This window comes from Talaromyces stipitatus, genomic scaffold (genome assembly GCF_000003125.1).
Source record: "Talaromyces stipitatus ATCC 10500 scf_1105507295491 genomic scaffold, whole genome shotgun sequence".
Taxonomy (NCBI): Eukaryota; Fungi; Ascomycota; class Eurotiomycetes; order Eurotiales; family Trichocomaceae; genus Talaromyces; species Talaromyces stipitatus.
In genome coordinates this window covers 246,084-268,679 of record NW_002990122.1, presented here as the reverse complement: position 1 = coordinate 268,679, position 22,596 = coordinate 246,084, and the positions used below count along the sequence as shown (strand labels likewise).

Below are 22,596 nucleotides of genomic sequence, written 5' to 3'. Positions count from 1 at the left end.
CATATGTCATGATGAAGATGTCGTCAATATATCCAAGTACAATCACGTCCGGGCACTCGGCGAGTATCTGCTCAATAAGATCTGCATTAAAGAATAGGAATAGGATTGGTGACAATGGGGAGCCCTGCGGAATGCCTGTATTGACTAGAAATTCCCCCATATTGCCCTCTAGGAGTGTGATTGACGTGCGGCGATTGCTTAGAAAGCTCTCAATCCAGCCAATCAGGTCATCTGGCACCTGGCGCTTTCGTAGGTCGTGTATCAGCCTTATATGATTGACGTTGTCAAAAGCCCCTGCCGCGTCAAGTGCAAGCCCTGAGGCTACTCGTGAGCCCTCTCTCCACGCACTATGGGTCTCTTCTAGTAAGAGATGGATTGCTAGTTCGCATGAGCGGCCGCGACGTCCTCCAATATGTTGCTTTGGTAAAAGATTATATTGCTCCACTAGATAGCTGAGACGTCTGGCTAACACTGATTCTAGTGCTTTGCCAATCGTGCTCAGTAACGCTATTGGGCGGTACGCCTTTGGATCAGAGTAATCAGGCTTTCCAGGCTTGCGAAGGATGACTGTTGTCGACTTTCGGAAATGGTCAGGGCAGTATTGTTGACGTAGACATGCATTAAAGAGATTAACGAGATAGGCCTCGATAGTAGGGAGCAGCCTTTGTAGGACCAGATTGGGGATTCCATCTGGCCCTGGTGCTTTGTCGGGCTTCACGTTGGTTACTGCCGTTCGGACTTCGTCTAACGTGATTGGTGGCATCGTATACGGTTTGGGATATCTATATTGTGGCCCAATATCTGACAGATCTGCCTCCGGGGGCTCTGGGTGGAGGACCTCTCGGAATAGGGCTGCTTTCTCCTTTGGGGCTGTGTAACTCGTGTTATTGTAGTGTAACGTTGGGGTAAACGTGGCACGTGGTTTGCCCCTATTGCGGACCCAACGGGCAATTCTCCAGAATCCATCTATTGACTCTGTTGCCTGCTCAATTCGTTGGCGATGTAGATCTCGTGCGAGCTCATTGGTGCGCCGTTTCATCTCTTTCCTAGCCTCTGCGTAGTCCTCCCATGCCTGATCTGTATTTATACGACGTGCGTGTCGTCTACACCTAGATACGTGGTGTTTAAGCTTCGCCATCTCTGGGGTGTAGCCCGCTCGTGAGTAGATGCTGATCTGTTTTGTAGGTGTCGCTTGCTCAGCTGCCTGATTGATTGCCTCAACTAGATAGCGGATCGCCTCATTGATCGCCTCATTGTCATTGAGCTCCCTTGGGTGCCAATTGTATATGTCCATCAGTTTAAGGAAGAGGTCCCAATCTGTTGCATTCCACTGCTTGCGAACCAATGGAGGAACACGTATAGCTGTAAGGTCAAATTGAGTGGAGATTGGGACATGATCTGCTCCGTACCACCACTCTGGCTTGGTGTCGCAGCTCACTACCCGGTTGGCTAGATTGTGCGATGCCCACACCAGATCAATTGTAGATTTGGCGTTAACCCTCTCGTACGTGATCGTGCCTGGTGGCAAGAGCTGCTCGAGCCCATGCTCATCCATAAGATTAATCAATTCGGTGGCCTCCTCGTCAACGTGTCGGTACCGCGGGCCCGCCCACAGCGGGTGATGTCGGTTGAAGTCCCCCAATACAATATGCTGCGCCCTAGGTGCCATGGCGGTTTGCAGGGCGCTAATTACAGATTCCTCGTTGCTATTGACTCCTGGATTGTATACATTGTGAATATGGATGGTTCCATGGGCGGCTGTATGAAGTGTCAATGTGCTCAGATCTCTATTATGGTATTGGACCTCCCATGTGGCTGGATCTAGCCCTCTATTGACGTAGAAACAGACTCGTGGGCGTTTCTTGTATTCTTCCTTGGGTGTGGGCTGCAGTAGGATATGGAAGCTGCCCTTGAGCGCTAGTGAGTATGTTGTTAGTGGGTCGGTATGTTTGTTGATGTAGGGTTCCTGGATAGCCAGGATATCGTAATTTTGCACCTCGCTCTCACCAAAGAGATGCATCTGGACCTCGTCCCGCGATTTCCAGCAGTTAGCCTGCAGGATTTGTAGTCGATTGGTGTTACGATACATTACTGATTGTTAGCCCAGGTGCTGTCTTCAAGGTTCGTGGTCATTAGCGTATCAGCCTCCTGAGCTGGCTCGATTGGATCCTGAGGGGCTTCGTGGATTGATGGCTGGGTAAGTTCATCCTCAGATGAGTCATCGTCTGGGATCGTACGCACACTCTTACTTCGGCGGACAGTCCTAACAGCTTGCACATGTGAAATTTCTAGTGGAGCAATATCTGATTGCAGAACCGGGGTTCCTGGTGGAGGCTTTGTATCCTGACGTGCACGTGTGTTATATGTATATTTGATCTGGGTCTCAGGTCCTGTCTTAGGTTCAGGATTAGGATCTGCATCTATAACTAGATCTTTATCCCACTGCGCTCTCATAGGCTTTTTCGAGGATCTATTGGTAGGGTCACCTGATGTAGGGCTTATCGGCTCGGGCTCAGATCGTTCTGCCACTCGTTTTCGGGCGGCTGCTGCGCTCTTACTTCTTGAGTTGGCAGATCGACGTGTGGTGGCTGTACGAGCCGGTGCGCGAGGACTTCGCTCTGTATTGGCTGCTTCAGCTGGTGTAGGGTCATTTGGTGAGATGGCTCCGGGCTGACTATTGCCAGGTCGTATCACAGGAGTGTGATATTGTGGGCCGTATGTACGTCGTTGATGTGCCTCTGCGAGGCATGTAGCTCGTATCGGGCACTCCCTCGCGTACGCAAAGTGTTTCGTATTGAGTCTCTTGGCAGGATCTTTGATATGGACATTTTCTGCGGTGCAATTAGCACATTTAGCGTATTCTTTCTCTTTCGGTGTAGGGCAATCCCCTGTATCATGAGATCCAGCGCAGTACGCGCAGCAGATCTGGCGCTGACAGTGCCTGGCGATATGTTTATACATCTGACACTTGAAGCACTGCTGGAGATTGGCTGCTTTGTCGTATATTGAGACATTGTGCTGTCTTCCCTTAATAATAAGGCCGCGTTGGATTGCAAAATTAGCAATCCTTTCATCATCAAATATGACTACAAGGTGGGCATTTGTGAGCTTCTGTTCCTTGATCTTATACTCGCTTAGGAGCCAGCCCGTGTGTGTGACATTCATAGAGGCTGGAAGCTGCGCGAACACCGGGGCGTTCTCTGAGGTAAGCGTGGTTATGAATTGAGGCTGTTTGGGGTTGATATTCGTGTTGACGCCGTGTACGACGACGCCCCATGTACGTTTTCGTATACGTGCTTCGTTTCCGAATGCCCTAATCCAGTCCTTCTTGCGGGTAAGCTGGTCGACGTCGTCCACTGTGCCTAGTAAGAGTATAATTCACCCTTCGAGCCAGGTATAAGAACGCGTCAACCACGGAAGTAGAGAGCTCACGGGGCATGCCAATCTCCAGTGCTTCTTGGTGCTTCTTCAGTGCCTCGAGATCTTTGATGGCTGCAGCTACGTATGCGCGTATATCAGGATCATCTGCAAACCGTGGTTCTGGCCACGGAGTGCCCTTTTTACCTCTTTTCGGGCCCATGCTTCAACCACGTCGATTGAGCAGGCGAAAGTTGGTAAATAGACTGTCAAGGAGGTCTATTTTCACTGAGATTCTTTCCAGCAGTACTTTTTACCTGCGTGGGTGCGTTTTCATAGGTGCGCGAGGTTTTTCGATCGATACCTCTGAACTTACCTCAATCAACAATTTTCCTAATGTAATCGACCGATAGTATCAACAGCAAGCGTTTACAGTACTAAAGATACCGACACTCTCACACAAATCTTCCTGGGACAATTTCTTCAAATTATGGCTGTTTCCCTTTAGAATAGTTGTACCGTAACATATTTCTTGCACTTGAAGCGCTAGTTACACTAGAACTAGAAATATACCCAGCCTAGGCCATATCGTTAATCACAATCGAGCTACCAATTTTTTCATATTAGTAAACATTTTGTCACCCGTCACAGCAATGTTCACACCCAGAAGCGACAACCAACACCACTACGAGCCAGTTGATATCTCTCACGACGGTTTTGAGTAATGAGTTGCGTGATGTGACCGGCTGTTAGGCCGTAGATAGGCGTGATATCAATATTCGCGACAGAGGTATTTGAATGTGTATAGGCACAAAAGCTTATTGTGTACGTTCCCATAGTATCAGTTAATCTGCGCTGGATGAAGCAAGAGGTCAGCGAGGGCCTAGCCTAATGTCACATGGATTCCTACAGCCGAGAACCCAGCCGATGACCTTACCAAGGCCTTACCCAAACAGAAACAGATGGTTTCAGATCGGAATGTGAGACACCAGTCACATGATCAATAAAAAACTGATGCTGGTTCGAAACTATGCAGAAATGGAAGAACGGGGCAGTTTCCGGGGTGTCGGAAATATGATGTATCTGCATGTGGATTTCCGGGTATTTACCCGAGAATCCCCTAGGATACTGGAATCAGATCGTCACATAAAAGTGGTATACTATTCATTGTCAGCATGTCCTACAATTTTCAATTTCATAGTGCTCAGATGATGCTCAGATGATCCATGGAGTGATCTCTCTTAGTTTAACCTAGGGTAGGGTATTCTATTACCAAACTAAGACGAAATCTTGCTGCAAACAGCCAATAATTACGTCGGTACAGTAACGTGATTGCGAACCATCCTGTCACGTGACACCACTTAGTTAGTTACTGGTCCCCGGAGACCTAGATAGGGACCAATGATATTCATCATCCTTCCACGATTAGTGTGCCCGTTATAAATGGTAGCATTGTTCCAGGCGTATAGCTAGGGACAGAACAGATTCCGTATAGGAGTTGTTCCTTTTGTGAATCCGTATAGGATTCAGTGAGAGCAGGTACTCTTCTCTCGATCTTCATTGCAACTTCGTTGTCTATCATCTCCCCTCCTCAACATCGATCCACGCAACGCCGCCATCCTATTGGACAAGACTACATGGATGATATAACCGAAGAGACACTTGAACGCATTCTACGGCTTCATAGCTTCTTAATTTTACCAGCGTTCCAAAAGCGATCGAAACCAGGCTTCACGGAAGCTCTCACAGCAATACTTACAAGGAGAGGACTAGCGGTCGACCCAGAGAAGCTCAACGGCTGTGAATTTTACGGACCACTGGATTGGGTGACTGGACAGCACCTCACATCATTCGAAATCAAAGATATCGCGCGTATAATCAACTTTCCTTTACCTGCTCAACGAAAAAGGCCGGAGACAGCTGCACAAGCTGTGCCTGAGGTGCCTACGCAAGCGGGGACGAAAACGGAAGGTACGACCGTTATCGAATCTACAACACTATCATCAACCCTAACCCCCATCACAATGAGCGAACCTACTCCAGTACCAGGATGGATTACCTCCATCTTTCAAACTAATATTCAACCGCATATTTCCTACTCCAAAACACAATACAAAAGAGATGCGGTCTACATCTTGACATTACTGCGGCGTATTTCTGAAGGACAACAGACGCAATTCGCGGGACTCATCAGGGAAACCGATTATACGCAGGCTCGGGCATTAGCTGCGTGCATGGATACTGCAAAATATGAGGAGTTTTTAGCAATGGCACGGGACGCTATCAACAGCTCTGGATATCCCGCTAATAACATCGAGACCTTCCGACTTTTTATGGAGAGATTCCGCGCCGGACCATCTGAACGGGCTCCAACGGAGATGGACGTAGCCAACGGCCAACCCGGGACAGATACAGGAAACTATCCAGAAGAACGACGGGGCCAACTCGAAGCGATCGAATCACGTGAACCGTCAGGTAGACGGGAAAGTGGTTCAAGTGGACAGTCTCATCGAAGTCGGATACCCAGTGAGCCTGATGACTCAGATGAATCATCCTCAGAATCAGACGTTTACCATAGACGACACCGTCACCAAGACCGACGCGACAATAGACGACACCGGAATTCCTTACCTACCAATCGACGCCCATGTAAATCACTGAAACCAGAGGATGTTATGCTTTTCGACCCTAAGAAAAATTCAGTGGTCTCCTTCACCAAACGAATTAGGCAGCTTTCTAGATCATATGGAAAGGAACCAGTTCTCGATGTCATACCTTTGTGCTTACGGGGCGATGCACGTGATTGGTACACGCATCTTTCTGACAGAATCACAGATACAATGCAGGAATCCCTTACGGAGTGCATCTTTCAATTAGAACAGCATTTCAAGAAGAGCTCATTTGAAGCGCGACGAGAGGCTGATAAGCTCAAATTCCGTTTCGCAAAGGAGAAAGACCTGCCACTAAGAGAGTATGTAGAAAGGAAGGTCATGCTCCTCCAGGAAGCCAACATCAAGGAGGAGGACGAAATCGTCACCAGAGTCTGGGAAAATCTTGACCCAGTCATCATGAATACAATAAGACCGGAGGACCTGTCCCTCGACGAGTTCACCAGACGACTGTTTCTACGGGAAGTCCCAGCTAGACTTGCTTGGAACCAACTGAACCGATTCGCTCCTACATATACCTCACCCAGAGCATATCCTAAATCCAAGTACAAGGACGACAAACCTGAACGTCAGAAGGACAAGGAAACCGAAAAGGACACCAAGAAAGGAATTCCTAGTAAACGCGAACGACTACGTGACTGCCGACACTGCGGAGGTCCTCATTGGGACTTCGATTGCCCGACTCGACGACCAACAGTGAAAGCATATCTGGTCCATGCCGGAGATACCGAGGACTCTCTTTCTGAATCCGATAAAAACGCATTACGCGATCTGCGAAAGCATAGGGAAATAGAGTATGATTCAAGCTCCTCTAATTCATCAAAAAACTAAGTGATGGGTCGGTATCCAGCTCCGCCCCAGCGACTTGCTGTCAAGCCGGAATATTACACACCACATCAGTAACCCATTATGAATTATCAGAAAAGAAAACAAAGAAAACAGAAGGACAACCCGGACGACAGTACCAAAACTATTCACACGTCACAGCTATTACAGCTACACCATCCAGATATGACTTAGAATTCTGCGGAGACACAGCATCTTCCATTTCCATGATATCGAAACAAACGCTATATCATTACTGGCCAAAAGAAGAGAAAATTCCAATAACGAACACGCCAATCGGCGGCATTGCTAGCAGCATCGAAACATCTGCATACGTTAACCTAACCCTAGACCTTCAAACAACAGCAGGTCACTCAATCAGCATTCCAGCGGAAGTTCATGTGGTGGAGAACCTAAGCTGTGACTTGTTGATCGGACTGAATGTTTTGAAGAAGGAGGGTGTGACCATAGACCTTAAGAATGATTTGCTACGAATACATGGCCAGAAAGGGAATGTACGGATCCGATGCAATAGAGGAAAAAAGATGAAAAAAGTTGCTATATACGCCACGGCCACAACTGACATTCCTTCTGGAATACAGAAAGGCGTCCCGGTGATGATTGGAAGACGAGGCCACCACAAATTACCATACACTAAGAGAGGATACCTTTTCCAACCCGAACCAAAGATCGACCTAGCAACCGAAACCTATGCATCAGCTCCATGGGCGCTACTGACAACTGACACCACAGTCATACCTGTTGCGAATCTAGGGAAAACGGATATCAAGATAGCTAACAAAAAGCTGGTCGGATGGCTACAAGAAGTCCCTCCACAGTCCCACCGTATCATGTCAATGTTGACAGATAACGAGACTGAATTGATGGAAGCTTCCGATGACCCAATTCCATTCCAAACAGGTTTTCAGGATGATCCAACAAATGTCGAACTAGCTGACATATCCGACGAATTTGGCCCAGAAATCAAGGAAAAGGTTATACAACTGTTGAAACAACACGGCCAACTCTTCCGATCGGAGTTAGGACTCCTGAGAGGTTCCAGGATGCCAATTCCATTCAAGGACAACAACCTCGACGGTTTGAAAACTAGCCCATATCAGATGAGCCACAGGGATAGGGCCGCTTCCAATGAGATTTTAGATGCTCTACAGAAGGAAGGAAGAATTGAACCAGTCCCAGAAAGTGAAACATCACCAATAGCTTCACCCGGATTCATTGTCTGGCAAAATGGCAAACCACGATTCGTAGTATACATGAGGAAGGTCAATGCAAAGTTACTACTCAATTCTTACCCACTCCCACGACAGGACGACGTCTTCGAGGCGGTTGGTGGCTCCTGCATATTCTCATCGATGGATATCAGGAAAGGGTTCTTTCAACAACCCATAGATGAGAAAGATCGTTGGAAAACTACATTTGTCACACCACATCGCGGACTTGAAAGACTAAAGGTATCCACCATGGGCTTGGCTACAACACCTTCATTTTTCCAGCAACGGATGGAGAATATACTCAGACCATACCTATGGAAAACAGTTATAGTGTACATAGACGACATAATAGTTTTTTCCAGGTCACCTGATGAACATCTCAACCACTTGGATGAAGTCCTCACCTTACTACGACAGTCTGGACTGACACTACAGGTCTCCAAATGCCACTTCGCCTATGGCTCCATCAAAGCATTGGGTCACTATATATCAAGGCTAGGACTGGTAACAGATGAAGAGAAAATCGCCGCTATCAAGGCGCTGGACTACCCCAACACACTTTCAGAATTGGAAACAGGACTCGGGCTATTCAATTACTACCGAAAATACTGCCTTGGGTACTCATACATTGCGGACCCCTTGGAAAAGTTGAAGACAAGGCTACTGAAAGGAGCACCATACAAAGGCCGTAAGAGGCGGAACTTTGCAGCAAAACAAAACATGACAGAGTTTGACGACGACTGCAAAGGAGCATGGGACGCTCTCAAAGACACATTAGCTGAAGCCCCAGTCCGATTCCTTCCAGACCTTACGAAACCCTTTCTGCTGTACACAGATGGCTCAAAGGAGTTTAGCTTTGGAGCCGCTTTGCACCAGGTCGACGAGAACGGTAAGGAACGTCCAGTTCTATTCCTTTCAAAGAAACTGTCGCCAGCCGAACAAAACTACTGGCCAACAGAATTAGAGGTTGCTGCCGCAATATGGGCGATTGCAAAACTGCGACAATACCTGGACGGAAACGAGTTCACGCTATACACAGACCACGCCGCGATACAAGGTCTCATGCAATCCGCGAACCCACATCGAAAAAACCAGAGACTCACTAGATGGGCCTTATACCTTGCCCAGTTTAGCAATATGAAGGTGGTTCATCGTCCAGGACGAGTCCATCGTAATGCCGACGCGTTATCTCGACTCCAACAGAAACGAAACAAGACCAACCAGGAAAGCCAAGAACAACATAAAGATACTATTCCTACTACCTTTATAGTTAATGTTATATCAATGGATCCACAATTACGAAAAATTCTGACCTCCGCACTACCAGACGACAGACACTTGGGGCGAATCTACAAAAATTTACGCGACATAGCCAACCAGATGAAGGAACGAGCAGAACCGGGAAACCCAATCAAGAACGGATTCAAACTCGACACTGCAACTGGGCTACTATATATGACACGGGAAAACATAGAGAGACTATGTATTCCAGCTAAAGCCCACAAGCTCGTTCTCATGGCCGCTCATGATCATAAGGGACACCCTGGTATCCAAAAGACACAGGATAGGCTCCGGAAAACCATTTATGTTCCCCGGCTGAAGGCGCTGGTGGAGTCGTATGTCCTAGCCTGCCCAGTCTGTAAAGCATCCAAAGAAGACAGACACCAACAATATGGTCAGCTCAATCCAATCACCACACCATCTCAACCATTCGCAGTGATCACAATGGATTTCATAACAGGTCTGCCAAAGTCTAAGAGCAACCACGACACACTCATGGTCACGGTTGAAAAGTTCACAAAAGCTATCAAGCTGATCGCAGGCTCCACTAAATACACGGCGGTAGAATGGGCTAAGGCATACTTTAAATGCATCTATCCATCCTGGGGTTTACCACAGGTGATCATATCAGATAGAGATGCCAAATTTACCTCAGATTTCTGGTCATACCTATTCCGCAGGGCATCAGTGCGTCTGGGTATCACAGCCGCCTACCACCCAGCTGCAGATGGACAGACGAACAATTCAACGCCATTATAGAGACACACTTAGATGCATGCTATGCCAATACCAGACGAACCATATGGGAGGATTATTGCCAGACGTAGAGCATTTCTTGATGACATCCAAGAACGAAACAACTGGGAAAACTCCATTCGAATTGCTTTATGGAGTCGAAGCTAGGTCGGAATTCATTCCACAAGGAGAATACCGATATGACTCCGCCGACGAATTCATCAAAGAGAGGGAACGCATCCGTTCCGAAGCGGCAGACGCAATACAATACGCACAGAGCCGAATGGCCTTCTACTTTGATCAAAAGCATAAACCAGTGGAACTGAAGGAGAAAGCATACATCCGCCTTACGAGAAAACCAGGACACAATGGTTACAAGATGGAAGGCGCAAGCTGCCTGTCTCCCGTGAAGATGGGGCCCTTTCCCATCAAAAGAAGAGTTGGCAATCTTGCATACGAGATGGACCTGCCACCGGACCTACGCATCCATCCTATTATTTCTGTCATCCACCTTGAACAAGCACCAAAAGATGAATGGGAAAGATCCATTATAACGACAATCCCACAGGATGTTCACCAAATCCGACTGCCATTCGAAGTTGAGGAAATACTAGATAAAAAGGTAATGCCTATTCAATCCGGTTCCAAACGCAAAATCTGGTTCTATCTTGTCAAGTACAAAGATGTCAGGAACACTAGTTGGCAACCTGCAGCGATCGTTTCCACACAATCCCCTGAACTTGTCGCACGATTTGAGAAAAAGACGGCACCACCAGAAACGAACGGGGAATCTGGCACTCAAGACCGAGAACCCAGATTCCACCCCCAATCAGGATAACAGCAATATCTCCTTAACCCAGTATTCATACACGTCGCATCCCAGTCATCTCCTACCGCCATTCACTCACTTCACTCCAACTTGATTATGTTCCTAGATAGCCAGGCGATGCTTCCTATATTACCTTATATCTTTTCACCACGGTGAGGCCACCTTTTTTCTGGGGCGGCATTCTGTCACGTGACACCACTTAGTTAGTTACTGGTCCCCGGAGACCTAGATAGGGACCAATGATATTCATCATCCTTCCACGATTAGTGTGCCCGTTATAAACCCGGACCCACGTCGCTTGCAGACAAAACGGGAGACTCGACATGCGTAGGTTGTGAATAGATCAAGAGATCTCAGTAACCAGAACATGTGGCGATCTGTTTAACTTTAACTCAATTAAAGTAAACATGGTATGTTAATTTAGCTCACACTAAGCACAACTCACATGTCAATGATGTAGCGTAGACTGACATCAAGCTCTCGAACATGCACTGGTGCCTAAATTTGTCTGAAAGAGCGAATTAGCACGATCTAACCTCGGGTTGCTCGGCAGTGGAATATCTTTGATCCGCTCTAACGGATTTGTTGCCCCTCCGGACGAGGGAACCGCAAATTCAAAATCAAAACCCGTTCATATCTATAGGGAAAAGAGAAAGGTTAGTTTGTTTGACCTATGATATTCTTTTGCTCGAGGACACGCATCGGTGCCTAATATATTTACTTAGGGTTTACTGAGTAGAATGACTCTTTTCCGACTACGTGACGTGCTAGTAGCCTACATCCAGCTACTGACTGCCGCCCATATATCGCAAGCGTTCAAGACCAGCATAAACTTCACAACCCGATACTCCTCGATTCTGTCATTACGCCTCGTTTGAAAACCCAGTTTCTCTACTGTTTCCAGTTCCGGAGAAGACACTTCGCTCACTTCTCGCCTAGCAGTCAACCGCTGGAACTTTAATTCTTCCCCCTTGAAAGATTTCTCGATTCGATCATGAGTCAAAGCATTCAGAAAGTCGCTGTCTCAAGCGAAGACGAAATCTTGGGAACAGCTAAAAATAGAGTAACTACTACTCCAACTTCACCTCAGCAAAGACTGACAGATTCTAGGGCATCTGTGATGAGTCGGCGACAATTAGATGGATTAGCGTGAATATTGGAGACCCAACGGAGCCTTCTACCGAGACAAATGCGATTGTAGTCGATCTCACTGCAAGTCGAGGTGCAATACGTATTTACGATAAGTTGACGGATTCACTAATTGGTGGTGTATATCTGGATGTCGATTCTGGTCGGACGATAGTCCCGTGGAACAGTTCATGGTGTTTCAGAGCATCCGGCGCTCCACGGGTCGCATATATTGAGATGGGGAAAATATAGTGAATTACATAACTCGATGCCTCCATTTGATGAATTGTTTTTTCAGGTCTTCTGTTATCGGCACATTGATGAATGGTGAAACGTTTTGGTAGTATGGGTCTGTGAGATAAATCGGGCCTGTTGTCAATCCAGAAAGTGCCACCACGATGACGTCGTTGGTGTTCAACTGATATACGTCGCCGGTAAGAGAGGACGCATTGCCGGTAAGGGAGGCTGAATGTGATTGTGGGAAGTGCGAATGTTCAATAATGCGGTTCCTTCTACTCAACGACTCGGGTGCAATTTCGGGTGAAGTCGAATAGGCATTTCGATTAACCACGGATGACGATTCTCCGACCAGAATTCCGAATTGCCATGGGTCTGAAATGCATTAGCGTTCAATTCTTTTTTAATACATTTAGCATACAATGTTACCTATGGCCATTTGCTTGTCAGATATTTCATGGCTTCGAATTTCAGGCGTCAACACAGGGTTACCCAATGGAGGCTGAAGGAAGTTCTGCGCCTCCTGAGATTCCTGGCGTTGTCTCTTTCTCTTTTCGCTATTTTTTGTGACGGTCCCGGAAAGACATTCGTTTATAACATGATCAGGAGATGAAACTTGTCTGACAGAGTTCGTAGCGACATTGTGTGAACGTTCGGCTGTTTCCCCAAGCAACCTCCCAGTTTGGTTCAGTGAAGATAACATATCTAAGAGACTTAGCCGAGATCAAATGGATAAGAATCAAATGCTGACCTATTATAACTTTGCCTTTAATTTGACCCGGGCAAACTTTCTCAATTGTACGAATGAACTTATTTCTCATTAATTGAGAAAAGTAACACTTTTGCTTTTCAAGGAATCGATGAAAAATCGTTATGAGATCGTGATTTTTGATGTCTTGCAAATGATCGGGTGACAAGGAAAAACAAGCCAAGATGAAGGAATCAACTCGACTCGAAGTGCAATTGGTGTCGGATAAAAAAGTCCAAAGGACTTCCTTTCCTAAACCTTCTTGCACGGACAGTTGTATATTCGTTTCAAATAATGATCTCTTTGAACTCTTTTCGAATGTCGCAACATGATACGTTTTCAACTTCTTCATATCGTCTTCTAGCTGTCTTCGTATCTTCCAGAAAATAGTCAGGGTATCCAACAGTAGCGAATAAGTGTCGGTTTCCACTTCAAGACCAAAGAGGATACTCTCCTGATCATGTTGCGAAATGGAGCCATCTCCCATTAGACTGAACATATTGGCAGGAAAGGAAGACTGAACAGGGGATTGAAGAGGGAGACTGAAGAGGGGACTGAAGAGGTGGACTGAAGAGGGAGGTAGAAGAGGGAGGTAGACGAGGGAATTAGACGAGGGAGTTAGAAGAGGGGGTTGAAGAGTGGGGTAGAAGAGTGGGGCAGAAGAGGGAGGCAGAAGAGGGACTAGAGCAATGATCAGCGCCATCCAATCATTAGCTTAAATGATACTTATATGCCAAACTATCACTTCCTACTAAATCCTAAAGTAGATTCAGCCAATCGGAAATCAGCTAGTCACAAATCGTTCTAGATGCCTCAGCAGATTTTCCCAAAATATTTCCTCGAAGATGGCCGTACCACATCTCGATAATGCAATAGGCTGGCGGTAAGTCCGCTTCTGAATGTTTTCCCTTAATGTAAATTGTCCAACGAGCCTCGATGGGACGATTGCTCGGCATATCATCCTCTCCCGAGCAATTATCGCTGAAAAAGGAAATGCAATACTCATAATCACAAGTACGGCGCCTATAAAGATTCCGGCCTTGCCCCAGGTTCACCGCAATTTGACATGGTCAATTCAAGCCTTTCACCGGTTTCATTCCTGAAAATCAGGATCGACCTTCTATGTTTCCTGGATAATGGGCAGAGGAGCATACGATACTACCGGTGTCAAGAAGCCTGGCCAGCCGAAACCCCCGAAATAGTGCCTGCACTCACCCCGCAACATTTCAAACCAGACCGCATAGACAGCTTTCAGACCCTAGACCAAGGTTCAGTCCGGACAGGCAATATGTGCTGCCTCCCATGGTTATCAGCCTTGTTTGGTCATTTGGGATGGTATCTATCTGATGACTCTCAACCTTTGTCGCAGGAGCTACAGGTGAGATGACTAGCCCTGTGTCTAGGATTCGACTGCTGACAGATGAGGACTAGGGCGGAAATCTTACTGGCGACGACAAGGGGTATCAACAACTACAATCAATGCAGAGCCTGCCGCAGGTATTGTAGTCTTTCCTAACTTTACAAGCTCCCCTGCTAATCGGAATATCTAGTCAACAAATGAACGGGGAAAGCATGGAGTCTTTGTGACTCTCTTCAGACGTCAACTTGGAAGTCCATCTTTTGCCTGCGCAACGGTGGTGATAGAAGTTTGGCAAGATGGAGTGCGCGTGGCTTGGAAACATGCGTTTGTTGAGCAATTATTCCTCCTCCCAGATGGGAAACAAGCCCTGGAGTTATTTCTTGGCAGAGAATTGGACGAGGGCGAAATTAGGCAGGTCTACGAAAGTATACTGATGCAAGCACAGCCAGACTGGAAATCTCGAGGCAACGAGTCGTTGAATGACCTGTGGAGATCAATCAGTATGCAGCAGAGCCAAGGTAAACTAGATGGATTGATCAATAGAGTAGCCAAAATACAGACATGATAATAGAATTCGGTTTTTGTCGATGAGCAAATGTTGCCGTGTTAGATTGGGCTCACAGAATCCGAACTTCACCGATGGAAATTGAGTTCAGCTTCCTGCAGGTCTCATCTTCTACATAAAATGTAGCATCATCAACGCTAGTCATACGTGTCATCGCGTCTGATTAGTGCTACCAATCGATTTGCACTATCTTGAGTGCACTACAAAAAGCAATCTCACCTAAGCAATGCCATTTTAGCGTTACCAAGCTAGACAACGGATAGGATCGCATCTCCTCATCGCTTTATACTCTTGCAGATTCGAGTTTAGCCCTGGCTTGCATCTAGGTCCGCAGCAGATGATGAGTCGACGACTTTAGATAGCCCCTTGAGCTGAGCACAACGGATCGACACAAATGACTAACTGCTTGCTGCAACGGGGATCTGGATAGTTGGCACGTAGACCCCGAAGCTAGACAACAAAAAGTAGTCGTTCTGAACTATCCTCCACGTACAATTACGATTGGCAAGTCTAGACCCTGTAAGATAATAATTATGACGAATACGCCTCGCTGGAGACTGATTACAGGGTTTAACAAGCCGATATGTCTTGATAACGGTCACCAGACTGATGACAGCCCACGTCAGCTTCTCGGCGGATTTCGTTCTCGATGGTAGGAGGAAGGCCATACCAAAAGGATATAAATATCCCGATACCCTCCTGTCTTGCTGTGGACAAAGACTGCTGGCAAAAAGCAAAGACAACATCATCAACGAAATAATGTGAGCCTATCATCCTTAGCCGCAATGAGTCCTACTGATGAAGTGAACAGGGCTACTTCTCCACTCCGTGAGCATATTCGCACCTTCAAGCAGTGGCTCGCTGAAATGAATGAAGATCCACAAGGTCCATTCTCCAAGAACAAAAAAATCGAAGAAATGAGTCCCTCGGAATTGGAGCAGGAGAGTCGCTTCCTGGAGTCAAGACTTCGTTCAATCTATACCGAGAAATTGATAGCGAATAATCGATGGGAGATGGGTATGGAAGACTTTCGACTTTATGCGCTGAGAAACAAAGCGTCCGGCCTGCTTTCCACTGGATTCACAATTGGTGACGGACCCTCCAGTGAAGAGGTTATGCGCAAGAGGCTGAACCGATAACTTGCGCCGAAAAGTGCTGCGGTCTCGACAAACTTCTCAAAAAGAGGCTAGTGATCGTTTACAGAGACTTTGCAATGACGGGACTATGTAACTGATTTAGATCACATACGGGTACACGCAGTACTGCAGAGTTTGGCTGGAATTTCAACGTATGGACTGGCAGAATATATACCGTAACTAGATAATCCAGAATTGCATGAAGTCCAGAAGGGGCGTACTAGTCTATATAAAAGATGATAATAGATAACCACCGAGCTTTGGCGAATCTGTTGCCCTTTGTGGCGAAGATGATGGTATTTTAAACGTAATCATCTGCGGAGAGACTTCGATAAATGTTAGCCGGATGACCGCGTTTAACCTTCTCCATCTACACACCTCACCGCCGCTCAAGATTCCCGAGTCCAATAGCAAATCTAGGGAACTATATAAAGCTATCCTTCCGATAATACTCGCAGAAGGAGTTGATTGTCTCTGCAGCAACAGCACCTTGATCCCTGTCGCCAGATGCCGTCATGCCGGGAGCCGTAGGAAGTACATGGAAAAGGCTTCGTGAAATCACCTACTTTTTCTGTGGAATTGAGGATAAATGTGCGCACGTCGGAGTATATGCCAGTCGTCCAGCCAGGATACGACAAGGAGGCACAATGTGGGAAGCGATGAACGATATGCGAATAGGCGATTTGAATATTTCTAGTGGAGGATACAGACTTGTTGTTGAGTTTGAGGATTTTGAGATACTCCGATAGGAGTCCTTGTCACGATATCATTTATTGTTGTTTCCACTTTCTTCTTCTTGACCAGATTTCCTCTTTCGCGACATGTTTCTTTTGTTTCCTGCCTAAACTGGCGGTGTTTGATGGTTCATGTCTGTCTCTACACGGGTAGATAAGCATAGAGAAGATCTGACATAGTATGGTGAGTTGAGATACAGGTTCTATTTGCTGTACTTGAAAGAAATCCGCAGATGATTATGTACCTGCTGACTCACCCTCCGCGGGGTATGACACGGGTGGGCCCACTTCGATAGGTAAAATCTTCATGATTATATATGTCCTTGGAGCAATCCGTAGTAGTGATAACAATATGCGTGCTTTTCATCATTTACAGATTCTCCACGATGAGGAAGTGGAGAACCAGTTACACCATCTCATTCCACAGATGGAATCCTGGTTACTCGGTGCTATTCCATTCAGCGGTAACCAGACCGAGCTCGGCGTCGCATTTCCCGTTGCTGAAAACGTCGATGCTGCGTTGGCTCCCATTCGAAAACTGATATATAAAGGTGTATGATACATTCAATCTGAAGAACCGCTATAGGTGCTGACAGTCTAATTTAGGCAGCCGAGTATGCACTTCTTCGCACCGGACGGACCACAAACACACCAATGAACTTGTCCCACGCAGTTTATACCGTCCTCCACGTCGACGGCAGACCGCAAATCGGAGGCATACCTCTGAATCTCGCAAAGTCGATTTGGATCGATCGGCCTGTTGTTGTTGATGCCGGATTTATTTTCATGGTTAGCAAGCCGGCCGAGATCCTTGTTGGAAAAAGCAACACAACTTGAGGTTGTGCTCACCTTATACTTAAATCGTCCATTGTTCTGGGTAATTTGACATTCCAGTTGTCACATCTGGGTTCAAAATGTCTTCTCCGGTCTCAGGCATGTTGCTGAGTGGAAATCGATCGATCAACGTTGGGGCATGGTATTGGACTAGGTTATCTTAATTCGCAGTTAGCGAACCCCATGCTATTCGAAATTGATGGCATACCGGAAAATAAATTATCCTGGGAAAGCATTGCATCTGAGTTAAAGCCATCTAGCTGGCCATCTGCTTTGAGTTCCTGTTAATAATAATTCTGGATTGCATAGAATCATCTCTTACAGATAGGACCAGTTCCAGAACTCATATCTGGATTACCACATGTTTCATTTTCGCCATAATGTTCAACAATAAATCTGAAATCGAAGAGTTCCTGGCTCCTTTGTGGGATCTTCTCAGCGGCAATCGACGACCGCAGCGCTCTTTGATAGCAGTCATGGAATTTCTTGAAATCCTTTCGCAATAATAACAGACCTTGGTGAATATCATCTTTCATGGAGCGGAAGTGCCCATTTAATCTATCAACGCGAGGAAAGCCTTCGAGACATTGAGGACAGACCAGTTTGATTGTCGATTTGCTTAATATCTCAAAGAGGGTTTTGTGCTGTTTTTCTTGACTTGCCATTTCGAAGGGAAGGGCGAAGGTTTCTTTTCTCAACTGCTCCATTCTCGACACAAAGTGGCGTATGGTAACATTATGTATTGTCTACTCGTATCGCTTGATTTTCTGGTTGTTCCGATTCGTGCTGATCTAAATGCTTGGCCATAAAATGGTGAAAGCGGATCAGCATCATAGCGCTGTCGTCTCCACTTTTCCTCGTTCACGCAGGTTAACGCATAGCGCGAAATGTGCCCTTCCTTCCAATTCTACACTGTTGGAATCCTTGTTGAAGTCCACCGGCTGAATCTAGGCCGCATTTGGAGATTGCTTTCATGGCTAGAAAAAAGTCTGTTGCAGATGATGTGGTCCAAGCATCCTTGCTAGGTTGCACGGTCATCGTCCCCTTTATGGTTCTCAGTCCCTACCTGACGCTGAAGCTATTTATAATCTCTCCCGGTTGTATTCCAAATGACTGCAGCCTCGAATGAGAATTTCCTTTGGCAAAAGAGAATATGGCGGTGACTCCAATTATGCCCGAAGATCCATTGGCGTGGCGGGCCGAAGAAATGATAGCGGCTTACCGGGCTCACGACCTAGACTCGATACGCTTGATCAGGAAATTCTGCCCCTACAACGAAGAATACTACTTCAAGAATCGACATTGGCTGACGGATTCACCGCTGGATTACTTCCGATCTGAAATCAGCATTAAAATTGAACAACTGTTTGGAGACGAAAAGGAGGTTCTTGGAATGCTCGATAGGGACAATCCACCGACTATTCGTTGGGGTGACGTTTTCTGGTTGGACACAACAAGCCTTGGGTCTGAGTCCGAGATCAGTGATGCATTTTGAATTCTTATTATTCAAAACTAGTAGTAAGCTCTGGAGGTTCATTCGCGAACATGAAAGTGAACAGGAAAAATTTCGGCGGATTGAGGGACAAGTGAGTCACCACCCTCAACTCTGTGACTAGTACTAATTGATAGTAGATGATCCGGAGAAGAAATCCATTTGCATGCATCATCACATGTGCCTGTACGCGCTCTTTCTATCCACCGAGAGTCAACTTGGATTTCATAACAAAGCCTATTCAACAGCGCATATCGAAGCATGCTACGATGGTTGAGAATCTACAAGCCTTCGAGAGGTTCGAAGGTCAATTCCCCTTAGAGTACGAGGAGTTTTGGTACGAGTCATTCGGAGATTATGCGTTTTTGGTGAAACTTTTCAGATCGACCCTGCACAACAATCTACGACTTGGCTTTTTTGGAACAATCTTTGTCGTATGTCTGATATACAGCCGGATGTGTTTTAAGCTATTCTAGAACCTAATTAGCTCTTTCCACTTCTTCCATATCCAATAGTTCAAAGAGATTTCCGCTAGCTTAATACAAGCAATAATATACTAGACAAAGAACAGTTCATATTCGAACAATCAGCGGTGTGGCATCAAGACAAGGATCCGGTGGAGTCCGGTTGACTCCTATTATTAGCCAGCGCGTATAGCTCACGGAGGCTCAATTCTTAATGTGGAACACGCCAATCTCAACATAGAGTTTGCCTACCTCCTGTGTCTGACAAGCGAAAAGATCAACCGAGGAGACGCGACAGTACTAGTAACGAATGTAGTGATGAGGTGTCTTGAAACTGAGAGCGATACAGATCGTTGATCGGTATATAGTGAGATAGGAAAAGAACTAGAAAGCCACTTCTGAAACTAGTTGCATGCGAGATTTTCTCGTCAACGTTCCTGATGCGGTCAATCTCCATCATACCTGTGCTAAAAAAAAAAAATTGACCACGCATTAGCTCGATGCATAGATACCACATGAGACACTACTGCCTAATCAGTGCTACTGCGAGTGTAGGCGTTCCCAGCCTCACCTGCCTAGATAATCCTTGGAAATCCACCAGTACGAGAATAGACGATTACTAAAGTTTCATCGGCATTTCCTCGAGGCTGTACATTGAAACCAGGCATATCTTCCTTGAACCTGGCGAGCTGAAAACAGTCTTGGTGACGGCATCCAAATTTATTTAACTCTTCCTCCACCCCTTGAATTGATCGTAAAACCTGACGTTCTCCTTATCATCTCTCTTCTCGCGATCAAACAATGATTTATTCAAGTTTCAATTCATCAACCAACCTGTCATCCCCGCCTGAAGACATTTTTAGGAGTTTCTTTTTTCCAGGCTTTTCCCTCATGACTCATTTACTCGCCACCCATCTCAACGTGGATGGATCATCTTTTCTAACACCTGTTGTACTGCTAGGGGCTCTTGCGGCATATATCGGTTGGAAACCCCCCAACCTTTTGGCTATGGTGGAGAATTGGTTCATGTCTAGCATTGAGATCCAATGGTCCGACCACTCTTTTGAGGCTCTGGAAAGTTGGCTGGGTCAGGATAAGATTCGCAAAATGTCTACCCAGCTACGTGCAACAACTGGATCACGATTATTTTGGACCAAGGACAAAGCCCACGTCGAAGAGGAACATCTGTTACAAACAGAACCACCTCGGACATTCAGCATGCCACGTCTCATCTTAACCCTTGGAAAGGGGAAACACTGGTTCTGGTACAGATGGCGCCCAATCGTGGTAGTTAGAGAGGAGAAATCGGAAATTTTGGATAGTCTATATCTAAAGTGTTTTGGATGGAGTAATGAGAGCCTTTAAAATATACTACATGAAGTACGACTCAAGCTCGCGGAGCTAAGCGAGAACATGACTGCCGTTTATCGTACGCAGAGGAAATCCGAGTCGGTCGCCTGGACCCGTGCACCAGGCCAACGAATGCGACTACCGTCAACAGTTATTATGAACTCCAACTCACAAAAAAAATTTATGGACGATATCCATGTTTATCTACAACCAAAGACACGAGCATGGCACAACGCGCGTGGGCTTCCTTACCGCAAAGGTTATCTGTTTCATGGTCCTCCTGGTACAGGAAAAACCAGCTTGTGTATCGCTGCGGCAGGCCACTTTAAGCTGAAAATATACATCCTCAGTCTCAATAATATGACAGAGGATGACCTTAACAGCCTGGTATCAACCTTGCCCGCACAATGTATTCTGCTTCTGGAGGATGTCGATACACAAAAGTTCGCGAATCCCCGTACCGCCGAGGCCGGTAACATTGTTTCCACATATCAACGACTAACTCTCTCCTCACTGCTGAATGCCATTGATGGAGTGATAGCCACGGAAGGCCGCATCCTTATAATGACTACCAATCACAAGGACAAGCTCGATCCAGCCCTGATACGCCCAGGCAGAGTTGACATGACTGTTAGCTTTGAGTACCCCAACTTTGATAGCATCAAGCGCCTGTTTCTCTTGATGTATTCCGAAAGTTCCTCAGAAGAGCATGGGGTCCAGCAATCAGCTTTGCCCCATTGCCGACAATGTCCACAATTTCAGTCATCTCCCCCGGCTGGCGATTCAGTTATCACTCCTAAAGATGAACTCGAAATCCTTGCAAAGAGGTTTGCAGGGTTGTTGCCGGAAAAGACACATAGCCAGGCTCACATACTAAATTACTTGAAGACGTATTCTGGGGAGCCTGAGGATGCCGTCACTATGGCTGCTGGATATTTCAAGGAGGAAAAGTCGGTGCCTGTCGTTGAACAGTCACATGGCAGCTCCAATCCTATCTTTCCGTGGTTTCTGTAGAAGGGCTGCTTTGCGAGAAGTGCATTGCGAGGTCGCTTTGATGTTCGATATGTAGCTAGTTAGATTGGAATCAACATGAAAGAGGATATTTTAGGCTTCCATCACGCATGTACTCTGGCCCACCTATGCCTGACTTTATGCCTAAACATCTTAGAATGTTACCAAGCGAGATCCGAGATATCATGAACCTTCCTTGTTATCAAGCGTTGAGTAAAAAATGCCGGTCTACCATATGCAAAGGGTTCCAGGCGTACAGAGACCTTTTTGATGCCGAAAAAAATGTCGAAAAGGAAGTGGTTAAGACGAAGAGAAGCATTCTTGAACAAATAGTTGTTGTTGGAGTGCTTGAAGTGATATATCAGGAAGTAGCATCGTGGCCAAGAAAAATAAGCCGGTCTTCTTGATGACCAGCCATCAACTCAATCTGGAGAAATCGGGTTTGAATCACCTGGAGATCATCGGTAATCTTCGATTTTTGAACGAATTCTTGTTGGGTTCTAAAGATACTGAGAAGATTATTAAGGCCGTCTCTGACTTGTAGCAAGCACACGCTGCTTCAGGTTTTCCATCAAGTGTACTCCTGCGCGTTGGAATTGTTGGTGGTGG

The 22,596-nt window shown here is 46.3% G+C and overlaps 8 protein-coding genes across 9 annotated transcripts in view, besides 4 other annotated features; 4 read left to right on the top strand and 4 right to left on the bottom strand.

Moving 5' to 3' along the window:
* Positions 1-2,020, bottom strand: part of TSTA_108480 (reverse transcriptase, putative) — a gene marked incomplete at both ends in the record, with an annotated part of 5,791 nt that extends 3,771 nt beyond the window's left edge. Inside the window, 2 exons of the mRNA XM_002488373.1 lie at positions 1-1,072; positions 1,118-2,020. The exon at positions 1-1,072 is cut by the window's left edge and continues 5 nt beyond it. Of these exons, the coding sequence (XP_002488418.1) occupies positions 1-1,072; positions 1,118-2,020 (1,975 nt within the window). The remainder of the gene's footprint in view (positions 1,073-1,117) is intronic.
* Positions 8-1,981: a mobile genetic element.
* A 68-nt stretch (positions 2,021-2,088) lies between the features above and the next one.
* On the bottom strand, positions 2,089-3,580 carry TSTA_108470 (uncharacterized protein; the record flags this gene model as incomplete). The annotated part of the gene is made up of 2 exons (XM_002488372.1): positions 2,089-3,362; positions 3,433-3,580. The coding sequence occupies 2 exons, from the start codon at positions 3,578-3,580 to the stop codon at positions 2,089-2,091; spliced, it is 1,422 nt and encodes a 473-aa protein (XP_002488417.1).
* A 1,414-nt stretch (positions 3,581-4,994) lies between these two features.
* Positions 4,995-11,138, top strand: TSTA_108460 (retrotransposon polyprotein, putative; the record flags this gene model as incomplete). The annotated part of the gene is made up of 3 exons (XM_002488371.1): positions 4,995-6,820; positions 6,877-10,051; positions 10,158-11,138. The coding sequence occupies 3 exons, from the start codon at positions 4,995-4,997 to the stop codon at positions 10,935-10,937; spliced, it is 5,781 nt and encodes a 1,926-aa protein (XP_002488416.1). The 3' UTR covers positions 10,938-11,138.
* Positions 7,793-10,102: a mobile genetic element.
* Positions 9,569-10,012: a mobile genetic element.
* Positions 11,139-11,596: 458 nt separating the features above from the next.
* TSTA_108450 (uncharacterized protein) lies at positions 11,597-13,037 on the bottom strand. The gene is made up of 2 exons (XM_002488370.1): positions 12,723-13,037; positions 11,597-12,668 (listed from the first exon to the last, which is right to left on the bottom strand). The coding sequence occupies exons 1-2, from the start codon at positions 12,994-12,996 to the stop codon at positions 12,313-12,315; spliced, it is 630 nt and encodes a 209-aa protein (XP_002488415.1). The 5' UTR covers positions 12,997-13,037; the 3' UTR covers positions 11,597-12,312.
* Positions 13,038-13,547: 510 nt separating this feature from the next.
* Positions 13,548-13,722: a sequence feature (CT-rich).
* Positions 13,723-15,575: 1,853 nt separating this feature from the next.
* TSTA_108440 (uncharacterized protein) lies at positions 15,576-16,105 on the top strand (the record flags this gene model as incomplete). The annotated part of the gene is made up of 2 exons (XM_002488369.1): positions 15,576-15,727; positions 15,778-16,105. 2 exons carry the CDS (start codon positions 15,576-15,578, stop codon positions 16,103-16,105), a joined length of 480 nt encoding a protein of 159 aa, XP_002488414.1.
* Positions 16,106-16,617: 512 nt separating this feature from the next.
* Positions 16,618-18,043, top strand: TSTA_108430 (uncharacterized protein; the record flags this gene model as incomplete). Of its 2 annotated transcripts, none has more annotated exons than XM_002488367.1 (3): positions 16,618-16,798; positions 17,070-17,387; positions 17,443-18,043. In XM_002488367.1, 3 exons carry the CDS (start codon positions 16,618-16,620, stop codon positions 17,604-17,606), a joined length of 663 nt encoding a protein of 220 aa, XP_002488412.1. In that variant the 3' UTR covers positions 17,607-18,043. The 2 variants fall into 2 exon arrangements, with proteins under 2 accessions (XP_002488412.1, XP_002488413.1); XM_002488368.1 differs by having other exon boundaries at positions 17,070-17,389.
* Positions 17,401-18,335, bottom strand: TSTA_108420 (uncharacterized protein; the record flags this gene model as incomplete). Its single annotated transcript, XM_002488366.1, has 3 exons — positions 17,401-17,829; positions 17,879-17,941; positions 17,993-18,335. The coding sequence occupies 3 exons, from the start codon at positions 18,333-18,335 to the stop codon at positions 17,693-17,695; spliced, it is 543 nt and encodes a 180-aa protein (XP_002488411.1). The 3' UTR covers positions 17,401-17,692.
* A 2,182-nt stretch (positions 18,336-20,517) lies between these two features.
* On the top strand, positions 20,518-22,177 carry TSTA_108410 (mitochondrial chaperone bcs1, putative; the record flags this gene model as incomplete). Its single annotated transcript, XM_002488365.1, has 2 exons — positions 20,518-20,947; positions 21,008-22,177. 2 exons carry the CDS (start codon positions 20,518-20,520, stop codon positions 21,988-21,990), a joined length of 1,413 nt encoding a protein of 470 aa, XP_002488410.1. The 3' UTR covers positions 21,991-22,177.
* Between the last annotated feature and the right edge of the window lie 419 nt (positions 22,178-22,596).

Bases quoted from the DNA above. Each gene is read 5' to 3' on its own strand.
- TSTA_108450 (XM_002488370.1), bottom strand. From the start codon at position 12,996: ATGTTATCTTCACTGAACCAAACTGGGAGGTTGCTTGGGGAAACAGCC. The intron at 12,669-12,722 runs GTAACATTGTAT...AATGCATTTCAG, and splicing joins TGACAAGCAAATGGCCATAG to ACCCATGGCAATTCGGAATT.